Source organism: Polypterus senegalus, chromosome 2 (assembly GCF_016835505.1).
Source record: "Polypterus senegalus isolate Bchr_013 chromosome 2, ASM1683550v1, whole genome shotgun sequence".
Classification (NCBI taxonomy): Eukaryota; Metazoa; Chordata; class Cladistia; order Polypteriformes; family Polypteridae; genus Polypterus; species Polypterus senegalus.
Window position 1 is genome coordinate 42,089,679 of NC_053155.1, and position 12,370 is coordinate 42,102,048.

Consider the following 12,370-nt stretch of genomic DNA (forward strand, 5'->3'; position numbering starts at 1 on the left):
CTGAATTCACTGTCCCAGTTGTATAATTATGGGGAGTCAGAGCCAATGCCTGATTCATGACCAGCACAAGACCAGCATAGGTGCACAGCAATGGACACAAATGGTACGTAGTGTGACCGCACTACTAAAATAACAATAAAAATTTTCAACAACTTAAAATACAAAGGTGACGTACACAAAAGTTGATAAACACAGGCCTGATAGCTTGCTTTTTCCAAATATGTATAAGGTATAAAGACAATTTCTGTTATGCCAGTCACATTGCAAGCTGGCAAGAGGGACTGTAGCCAGCTCCCAAGGATAGGGTTAACCCAACCAGGACTTGTGCACATGGTCAAGAAACCATAGTGAGGGTGATAACAGAAAGCAGAAAAACCATTATCAATACTAAAGTGTTGAATTATAAATTATGTTGAAAGAAAAATAGCCAGAAGTTGATAACCAAATGATCTACTATCATCAACACCTAAACTGTTAATGGAGTTAGGAGGAGAATAGCTAAGAGGCAATGTGCAAATGACACTGTCCACTAAGATCTCACACACTGAACATGTTCAAGGGAAGAATCCTTAATCTCAGATGCTACACTGAATGTGAAAAAGCATAGCATCAGTGTTGTGGTTCTTTGTGACTTCTGGGAATAATCACCCTAGCAATAGTGTTAAAGCTGTCAAAATGGTGACATGGCAAAGTTGAAGGAAGAATACATTTACCACAAAGCGGAATAGTGCGCCAAAAATGTGGAGCAAAAAAATTTGCAAGATGTACAAAATCACCACATCACAACAATTTCATATTAAAAACAACTAGCCAGCACCTCCATTAAAAAAAGGCCCCCTAACATTGAATGGCTGCATCAGCATCAATGATTAACTTACCATCAGACCTCTGTCATATTTTGCTACAGCCATCAGTGTCTACTTCTTTTGTGATGCACTGTACGAAGGCTGGATGACTGGAGTAGAAGCTAAACAACCAATATGTTATGGGCCTGAATGTTGTATGTGTTGTATATACAGATGGTGTCAAAAACACGGAGACAAGTGACATTACTCCTCCAATAAAAGCCACAAAGCAGGCCAGTACCTTCACCAGCCTGTCCAGATAAGGCTACATCCCAGACAGATGGTTCCAACTACTACCTACAGGTTTCAGCTTGCCCAAGCCCGTAAAAGGGAAATGGACAATAATAGCCCCAGAATATGCAAAAATGCCCTACAAGGGAGAGGGAACCACAAACCTCTGTGGTGCTGAGACAACCCAGACAAAGTATTTTTATAAATGAAGAATGTATTTAGAAAAAGAGCAAAAAAGTCCACAGGCAAAAAATAGAAGGAAACAATGATTTGCCTAAAAAGCAATCCATAACAAAATAGTTTCGAATACAAAATTCAGACATCAGAATTCAAAAATAGATGTAATAATCCACAAAAAAACACAAAATCACAAGGAAAGCAACTACTTGCAAACTCTTCACACAAACCTCAATGACTCCACTGCAGCAGAAGTGATGTCTGGGTGGCCCCGCCTCTTATGGTACCACCCACAATACACAAGGAATGGAGGAGCATTTAAAAAGACAGAACATAAATACTAAAAAATAAATAAACATCAGTATATTTACAAACCAAATTAAAACCTGTAAAATAATTCAAACTCAATAACAGAAAGGCAAATAAACACAAGTCAGGGAATAAGCCTTATGTGTGTAAACTCACAGTAACTGGGCTAGGATGTGAGCTCAGTCTGCTGGAGCTATAAATCAGAGGGGGTAGCCAATCCATTGGTTACTGTTTATAAATGTCCAATTATCTTCTTAGCTTACGTAGCTCAACTTAGGGTAACATTAGGCTGGAACCAACCCTAAAGGTGATGCCAATACACTCCTGTGTCCCTCGGTTATATCAGGCTAATTAACCCAAGTCACTTTTATATCGTGATGTGAAATAACCATGCAGATACACGCAGAACATACAAACCCCATACCAAAACAGAAGAGTTTTCAAACTTTGTCTTCTGCAACCACAGGGCAATATCATTTACCAACGTGCTAAAGTGCCTCCTAATGGATAATAAAAGGGCACTAAAGCAGAAAGTATATGAACTGAAAAGAAATGATCTACAAGGCCAACATTCTGTTACAATAAATATATTTACGAGGGCCCCACTGAAAGTGCAGGGTATCTGCTCCTTCAAATAATGTCCACAGAAAAGCTACTATTCACTTTAGAACAGCATCTTCTTCAAGGGTATTATGACTTCTGTTTTATTGTATATATAGTTTTAACTTTGATTCAAACGAGGACACAGAGACCAACAGGCAATAATGTGGCAGGTTTGCAGTAAATCTAAATTCTACAGACCATGACTGTGTCTAATCTCTGATTACGCAGTTTTATGAGCTGTTACATCTTGCAAGGGCACCTTCTTTAAATCACTCCAGCCTGGGCTGCAAGAGGATCAGCTGTTTTATTTTACAAATGGAGATAATGGGGAAATTAATAGTTATTAATTGCATACAGTATGTAGAAGTGGTGCTTTTCATGAATATAATAGAAGAAATATCTGTTGCGTTAAAGTTCTGCTCGAGGGTCGAGTCTTATAAATTCAATTCACATATAATATACAATAATATGGATAATAATTGAATTCCATCCAGGCCTTAAGTCTATCACTGGTAATGTAGTCCCCACCCAAGAAGAACCACAAATACCCACAGTGTTGTGGAGGTGTGTGTGTATGTGTGCAGTTTGGGTTTAAATCTCGTCCTCATCACCTGTCTATAGGGAGTTGGCTCTTGCCTTGTGCCAAGGGATCCTGGGATGGGTTCTAGCACCCCATGGCCCTAAACATTTTTTTAAATGGGTTTAGTTAATGGAAGTATTGTGGAAAAAGCTGCCCAACTGACAGGGTTTAAGTGGAAGCAGTGAGGTACAGGGCAGAGGCAAAGTCACAATGACAGTGGAAATGTAAATTTATTAGCCAATGAGATTTAAAACTGTGGTGGGCTGGCACCCTATCTGGGGATTGTTTCCTTCCTTGCACCCTGTGTTGGCTGGGATTGGACCCCTGTGACCCTGTAGTTAGGGTATAGCGGGTTGGATAATGGATGGATGGATCATATTTAAAAAGCATAACAAGGGGATTAAACTCTACAATTACACTAGATACAGTTAAGCCCATAAATATTTGGACAGTGACACAATTTTCATAATTTTCACACAATACACCACCACAATAGATTTGAAATGAAAAAATATGGACACGATTGAAGTGTGGGCTTTCAGCATTAATTCAAAGGGTTTAAAGGAAATGTCATATGAGTCATTTAGGAATGACAGCCATTTTTATACATGGTTCCTCCTATTTTCGGGTGCTTAAAAGTTGACTGACAAGCTGTTCCATAGCCAGGTGTGAGAAGGTCCTTCATTATATTATTAACTGCTAAGCAGGTAGAAGGTCTGGACATTAGTTACTTCTCCGCTACTTCTGCCCATTGATAATTATTTATTTTTTTTGTTCTTTATTTCGCCTTATACAATTTCTCATGTTAGTTTTCGCATACCCCTTGGGGTCAGAGCGCAGGGTCTGCCATTGTACATCGCCCCTGGAGCAATTGAAGGTTAAGGGCTTTGCTCAAGGGCCCAGCAGAGTAGGATCTCTTTTGGCAGAGACAGGGATTCGAACCGGCAACCTTCAGGATACCAACGCAAATCCTTAGGCTCAGAGCCACCACTCTTCCCTTAAATTTAAAGGTAACATCTTTTTATATGTCAACTGTGTATAATATGTGAGCCTATCCCTTTAACAGTATTACCCAGAGTGCTGTGCAGTTGATGCAAACAAGAAGGAGTGAAGAATCTATATACAGTAGGTTAGGATCCCAAAGTGACACCATTCCTGGAAAAATACTATAAAAACAAATTAAGAAGATAACCACACAAAATACAAAGACACATGCTTACAAAAGAAAAAAGGAATGAAACATAACATATAAAGGGTAACTCAGTTATAATCCCATTTCTTTAAATAATTATTTAAATAGGAAACAATGTATATGCATCCAATGAATGTTAATATATATATTAACCCACCCCCTTCTGGGTAGGGTGGGGGGTGAATATGCAGAACTGCCAGCATTCTTTATGTTTGAACACCCTGTTGCTTTTGAGATTAAATAGAGTTGACCGGTTCTAAGCGTCAACTGGATGATAACATACATAGAAGACCACAAGACAAGCACATTAGTGAAACTTCATTGTTTGTTAATTTATTTTTATTTTAATGAGTGTCTACTTAGAATTCCAACAGCTAAACTTAAAAGAAGTGGTGAGACGGCCTTCTGCTGTTATGCACCTAAAATCTGGAATAGCCTGCCAATAGGAATTCGCCAGGCTGATACGGTGGAGCATTTTAAAACACTGCTGAAAACACATTACTTTAACATGGCTTCCTCATAGATTAATCTTAGTTTAATCCTGATGCTCTGTATATTCAATTAATTATCATTATTATTCATGGTGGCTCCACAATACATACTAACCCCTACTATTTTCTGCTGTTCTTTTTCCGGTTTTCTGTGGTGCTGATCAGCGCCACCACCACCTAATTAAAGCACCGTGGTGTTCCTACATTGATAGATTAAAAGAAAGAAGTCCACATGTCCGTCATCATCAAATTCTTCCATGAGAACCCTGAATATAATGAGGACTGATTGAGGTCATTTATGTTAGGTACAGTAGAATGCCTAGAGGGGGCTCTAACTATAAGAGTGGTCAGTTTGATAAGCTATGTCAAGAGGAATGGACGGCTCTATCCGATGAGGAAAAGGCCACTGTGAGGGAAGGGGATCGGGTGTGTTTTATTATACCAGGCCGAATGCACAACCCATTAATCAAATAAAAAACTTCAGGTCTATGGTGATTACTTAAGATTTCATCCCATCTTAGACAAGTAGCACAGCTAGTAAATAAAATAAAACAACACATTCAAATTAATAAACTGAGTCTGTACAGAATAAACAAAACCTATGACTGCTTAAGGAAAATATTTATAGGCACATGTAGTGCTTTCTGGAACATACAGAAGAACTCATCCAATCATGAAATTGAAATGAAAATATTAATTAACTATTGATAATGAAGTAAGCCAAGACCAAGAAAAACATGTACAGGGTGCCCCGGGACACAACACAATTCACTTAAACAACGACCTTAAGAAAACAACAAATAGGTTTTTAACATGCAAACTGGAGCAGGATGGAATGATGTGCTCCGGAGCAACTAGATACCATAGATGAGAGGATACTTTCAGAGTGGATACGCAGCAGAGTTGCTTGTTTAATCTGAAATCACACGGTGAGGCTGACAAGCATGGAATATAGTCAACCTTATGGGCAGAACACGAAGAACGCTGATTTCTTTTTTTTTTCCTGGAAAGTTAAACTGAAATGTCACACTGTTTCTGTGATTATGCTTTACTTTCTCATATACCAAAATGATCTTCATAGCTGAAATTTTTAGGCCGCTTTATATGTAAGGTATATAATTAGTGACTTACTGTAAAATGTGCCATATTCGCCTTTAACAAGCTAGCTGTTGGCTGAGTTCCCAGAGTTCCCTACTATCAGAGACATCAAGCAGACGAGGCTCTGTTTGCAGATTTTTCATTTCACCACTGAAGAGGACCTCAATTATAATTTAAACAAATCAAAAAGCCTTTTATTGAGGCATCTTGACATTAATCGAATTAAAATGATAAACCATCACCAGGAACTTGAACTTTACACAAAGTCAAAAGAGTTCTGAGGTTTCCTGCTCTAATGCTATTGGTGTAATCTTCCTAAAAGTGGTGGTGTCCCAGGTTCTAAAGCCAAGAGAACTGACAAGCCATGAAATGGTACATAGGAAACAGCTGCAAAGCATAGCCTAAAAAATCTTACTAAAACTTCAAAAAGGATTTTATTATAGGGGTTGTTGTCAGCTCTAGTTTTACTAACACTGCCTTGGTATTTACAGCTTGAAAACCTCAATAATTGTGACCTCTGTGTAAATGAGACATGAATGTGCACATGGCAGCTTAAAAATATTATGGCGATTTAAACATACTCTTTCAGATGCTTCTTTCAACTCGTTGTAAACGCGGGCTGAAAATGGACTTAGCAGATGCTGCTAAATATTTTCTGCATTTAGTCAGCTAATTTTATTTAATGGGCTCCAACAGTTCCATTTATATATGTAATTTGTTCAAAGAATAACTAAACAACTCCATAAAAACCTGAGAGTATATTGCAAGTCGATTTTATACCATAAAAGATCAGTTTCATTTCCAATTAAAATGAAATAAGTTATGTTTCCATTTAGCTACTATTGGAGCTCACTAAATTAGGTAATCCTAGCTAATCTGTAACTCGATTTTGCAATATCCAAAGACTGACTGCTCTTAAAATGGCTGCATACAGGCTGATCCTATCTCTGCATCACTGAGTACAAGGTCAGAATCAAGACGAAGTAAGCAGTATGTCAGCCCACCACAGGTCACACTTACAAGTACATTCGCACTTATTCATACAGTGTTACTTTACAGTCCCATATGAATTCCTCCATGTGAAGCCTGTAATCCATGAGGGCTGATTTAGACCATTAATGTTAGGTGGAAGGCCCACCAGGGGCTGGGGTGTCTTTTGACCTGGGAACCCCTGCAGATTTGTTTCTTTCTCCAGCCTAACAGGAGTTTTTTAGTGTTTTTTTTCTCTCCTGCTGGCCATTCCGACAGTACCTTTTCTTTGTTACATTCCTCTATTATAAAAAAAAATCTTAGAAAGATACAAGATGTGATTGTCTCAGAGACATTTTCACGTCCCACAAGACGAGTCTTCGTGCCAAGTGATGTAACCACACCCGGGGCCGGAAGCCCCGCAAGACAAGAGCTTATGCAAAGAGGTTTGGAAAAGTCCTGCGCGATTATGTCAGACACATTTCAGAGTTCAATGCGATATTGATGAAAAGGTAAAAGTGAAAAGAGATCAAATATATGGACACAGGTGATATGACAGAAGTGCGTCACGTGAGATGCAGATCACGCAGCATGGCAGCAGGAGCAGCAAGCCAGCAGCTGATCGAGCAAAGAGGAGGTAAAAAAAAACTGTATGTGTTTCCCATTGTATCACCGTTTAAGAGGAGGAGTGATTTTGTCTCCTTGGGGTGCGTTCAGCCTTTTCACAACGCGAGTGGCTGAGACGCAAAGTGGTTGGTGCGTAGTGCTGGCGGGGGGTTTAGGGATTGCGAGTGAAGCCCCCTAGTACTGTAAAATATTGTTGCCTAATCTTATTTATGTTTTATATATTAACTTCCTTTTATTTCATCTTGTAAAGCACTTTGAGCTGCACTGTTTGTATGAAAATGTGTTCTATATATAAATGTTGTTGTTGTTATAGAGTTGCCAAATATGAAGAGAAGAACATGAAAGATGCTTGCAGAATCCACGTTCTCAGGGTCCAGGTCAGAATTTGTACCAGATTGTTCTAGCTACAACACTAGTCACTACACCAGCCAAAACAAATACGATTACAATTAATCTGATTATTAAATTATTAAACATAATGTGCTGGATACTAAAATACTAAGAAGTTTAATTTCAATTTGGGTTTGCCTACTTACACTCCATCAGAGATCAGAGATCAAGATATGGTGTTATTAGAAAACCTTGTTATTGGGAACCGTGCAGAAAAGAATCTGAATTGCAGAATTTTAATATTAAATTAATTAATAAAATAAAATAGGCACCAAACAGGATTCGTTTGACATCCATGCTCCGTCCACTGGTGGCTATGAAATTGCAGTATGTAAATAACTTGAGCAACGCTGCATCAGGACCAGGCCAAATGTAGCAGAATGACACTGGATTTTCACGGCTGATCTGTGATTACAATCCAAAAAAATCCACTTTATTTATGATTATTTATGGACTGACAGAAATACGCTCTGGCACTCTGAACTGGATTAAGATGATTTGATAATGGACTGCTTATTATTCTACATGGAATATTTCATTTTGTGTCATTACGTGCTAACAAGTAGAAACTCAAATGACAGGAGAACATCATAAACTTTTACTTCCCTAAAGGCTGTGAGAGAAATGAACTTAACAGACTTTAGAGCCTTCTACTCTGATGAGTCTGTCCAAGTGTGTTTGTGTTAGATGGCTGAGTCATGATTACTGCAGCCTTCAAGCTGTATATCTGATTAAATGAAAGCAAACTAAAGCAAGAATTACTGACACATGCATGTCATGCTTCATCAACGCTTGAAATATTTTTAATAAATTCTTATGGAAAAATGTAAGTGTGTTTCCAGAAAGAACAGTGTATAAATAAAGATCCAAGTTAACGTATAAAATGATGAAATAAGAAGTTATTTTTTCTGTTTATTCTGTGTTCATGATAAATAAATAAACCAGAAACATGGATTAAAATTAGCAACAAAAACTATAAAAAATGAAAATGTGACAAAGAGTCAATAAACTATTATTTTTCAAGTAGAAGTTTTTTTGGTGAACAATCCTGAATTACTTGTTAAGCTTTTATATTGAAAATACTGCCTTGGATAATGTGAAGACAGGAAGGACATTTATTTTTAAACAAGAAGTAGAAGAAAAAACAAGAAAGTAAAAACTGTAAAATAGAAGCCACTGGGGAGAAGAAGGTAGATCTTCCATGTTTGTAAACAGGCCTGTAATGCGTTATATTCAGAAATACCTGGGAAATTAAACCTTTTGGACTTTTATTGACAATTATAATGTGTTTGTGGATTTTAATTGGAATGAAGAAGCTTCAGGATAATTCATCTAATTGATTATTTTCACTGGATATTTATAACAAAAATAAGCAACCAGCAATATTTATGAAGAAAAAATCCCACTGGATGGTTGGGTGAGGTAAATCTTACTTCATAAACAAAAAATATATTTCTTTGCATTGTGGAGGTGTTAAAATAACAAACATATTTTCTCTTTAGTTTATTCAAATATAGTTTTTTGTTTAGATATTCCTGTATATGTATCTGTTTTGAATTTAAATTCTCAGTATATCTGGATTTATTGCATGGTATTAAGGGTTTATAGCTACTTCTTTTCCTTTTAGCATCCTAGAGTTCAACCTTGGTTGTTTTACAGCTCAGTTTGACGGAAGTGGGGATAGTTGATTGTTGAAACTGCCAAAAAAATAATAACATTTAAATAAAGGCTCCAAAGTAAAGAAAAAATACTCCTTTATTTTTGTATTGAAGATGCAAGTTAAATATTAAACAAACCTTTTGAGGAACGGAAATGTTTGCTAGGTGCAGTGAATCCTCTAGTCCCATGGACATTGACGGCAGCCACTCGAAACTGATACCATCTGCTGGCTCGGGTGTCTGACAGGAGAACATGCTCATCTGTAGTCTGGTCAAAAAAAACAAAAAACAAAATAACAAAAATTGTGTCACAATTAAAACAAAACAATTTTTTTTATCATCAGTATCTTCATTCATTCAATCATTGTACCTGAAACCTGCATCCATTTCACTACTTAAATCAAGCAGAGTTTACTTTTTTAATGCACATCACTTTACTCGCTCTTGGGCGCATCAGACAGCACAAACTAAACATTTTAAATTATCATCTCTCAAACGTAATCTTCTAGAAGCCCATGTCTTCTATTACATGAAAGTCATACATTTAGCAAAAAGGTTCTTTCCAGGCTCCCCAAATTATCCCTTCACATTAGTGATAAAATGTATGCCGTCTTTCAGTAATGACATAAACAATTTATTTACACTCTTCCAATCTCTTTTAAATGGTTCCACCTTTGATGATTCGAGGGAAGGAACTTTCAATCAGAATGTTACATAAACAATGAAAATCATTTATTGACATAAAACAATCCTCATCAATTTGTTCAACGCATAGTGTAATCTACCTAAAAATCACAAATACACACATTTTTCTCAGCTTAGGTTATCTAAAGCAGTATTTCTCAATGTTTTCGTGTTGAGACGCACTTTTCATGTGTTAGTTTTTTCGCAACCCACCTGGGTATCCATTGGTGATTCAAATGCAATCGTCATAACCAGTGGGGTGTTCCCTTGGTAATTTGAGTACGAATGTCACATTTCTCCCTTGGTAATTCAAGTGTGATTATTGGTGCGGCAACTATCTGCGACCCACTCGAGACCTACCCTGACCCACTTCCATTTCAAAATATAGCAACTTGTGACACAAGTTGAAAAAGTCCTTCTGGTACCATACTGCAAGACAAGATTTGTCTTCATCTCTGACATTATGTGTAGTTTTGGTTCCAGTAATCTGCTTTCAGCAGTGTTCAGAATATTACTGAGTAGTGAAAAGTCTCTTGTCATGTTGTACACTAACCCTAATCCTAATTCAATTGCAAAATTCATAGTCTTTTCATTATAACACAGTGTGAAAAAGATGTCCTACTCTATTTATGAATTGAAAAAATCTAATTTTCCATTCTGAGAACTATCTAGAGCTTCTTCAGAATTTGAAAATTTGTATTAATGTCATCCTTAAGTGAGCACACTGGGCCTTTGTTAACTCTCTAGATGCCTCTGTATCTTTGACTGACAACTCCATAATGGGTTATCTGATTTCAAAATTCACCAAAAGGGTTGTGCTGAAGATAAATTTAAAATGGATATGAAATATTGTATTACTTAAGGTATGCTCAATTGTTCTGAACCCTTATTATAATGTATTCTCGCAAAATAAAAAAAGAAGAGAAAAAAGAAAGCTAATACAAAGGGGCTTAACTGTGGCCACACATTTTCAGCAGCTTGCCACACACATCACAAGACCCAAGTCTCCTGCGAATGTAGAGTCTACTCTGAACCTTTTCATACAAAGTATGGTAAATTTAACTCAATTAATCAAAATCCAGTTCAGCATCTCTGTAGCTACAGCCTATCCTTGCAGCATCAGGAATTATCATGAAATGGGATGTCAGCGCAAGACACTCATACTGTGTTGGCTGGGATTGGCTCCAGCAGACCCCTGTGACCCACTAGTTGGGATATAGCGGGTTGGATAATGGATGGATGGATGGATGATGTAAGTTCCAAAGCAACCTGTAACAAAATATGAATCATCACAGTAGTGCTTGAAGTGAGCCATAATGGCACCTCTTCCAACTTCAAAAAGGCGAAATAGGCAGCTGCCTACGGTGCCATCGTCTGAGGGGTATCATTTATGGAAGTTAAGGGGCACATGCTATGGACACCAGGATGGACCAACCCCCCCCAGTTGCAGAACTCTAATGATACAGAGTGGGGGCTGTTTATGAAAGGAAAAGTGTGCAGGCTCCCTACACTAAGGGGGCATGTGCTCCTTAAAGTCTGTGGTATATGTACAAAGGGGCATGCTCCCCGAGGTTGTTGAAGTCTAATAATACCAGCTACCTGCTATAGACAATGAGGGGCAACATCTAGCAGTCCCTCCTAGAGCCCCAAATGGGCTTTGACTGGCAATGAATTTCAGCATAGAGTGCTGGCACCGATTTGCTAATGTGCAGTGTACTGTTGTTAACAGAATACCACCAGTAATTTGGTTTCACTTCAAATGCTGCACCACAGTGAATTTACATAATGTTACATGCCAAGTTTATTCTTTTAAGTTAAGAGGTCAAATGGTGGTTATATACGTTTGACTTCTAGTTTCCCAATAAAAAATTATGGTAAATATAATTTTACTGTGACAGCCGACTTAAAAATAATGTAGTATAACAGGTATAAGCCTCAGGCTTCATAAGGGCCCACAGCAGCCCCCAAAGGTACCAATACCTGCATACTTTCTAATAGGACAATACAGGACTCTATAGAACTGTACAATGACAATGACACAAGATGATTTTGACATCATGTGTTGGAAAACAGAACTTTGAGGACGGAAATTCGTCAGTCTGAACTCTAAGAAATTAAAGAAAAGTACCTACCACAGGACAAGAATCATATACAAATCTTCAGGCTCTGAAATGTTTGAATTAAGTTGCAATTACAGCTAGGTTTGCTAGGAGGCAGCAGTGTAACATATGACAACCTAACCCTCACCGGTCACAAGGCATTGCAAACAATAAGAAAGTTCACTCAGTTCAAGGCACATGAAAAAGAGCAACAGTCACCACCCGACTGGCAGAAGAAAGCCTATGCCATAAGCAACAGACGAAACACAGTCAGGACAATGCTCTTTACTGTCAATTTAATAGGCATAGAGAATATATTGCTACAAAACTGTGACCCAAAAATTACAAATGGAACAGAAGTAACAGTTGATATACTTAATAGATTATTCCTTAATCACTTACACAAGAGTCAACACA

The 12,370-nt window shown here is 37.6% G+C and overlaps 1 protein-coding gene across 2 annotated transcripts in view; it reads right to left on the minus strand.

The window, feature by feature from the left end:
* The window catches only part of LOC120522859 (anosmin-1), a 252,033-nt gene that overhangs the window by 40,466 nt on the left and 199,197 nt on the right, over positions 1-12,370 (minus strand). For both annotated transcript variants that reach the window (XM_039743581.1, XM_039743582.1), the window contains exon 6: positions 9,309-9,438. In XM_039743581.1, the coding sequence (XP_039599515.1) occupies positions 9,309-9,438 (130 nt within the window). The remainder of the gene's footprint in view (positions 1-9,308; positions 9,439-12,370) is intronic.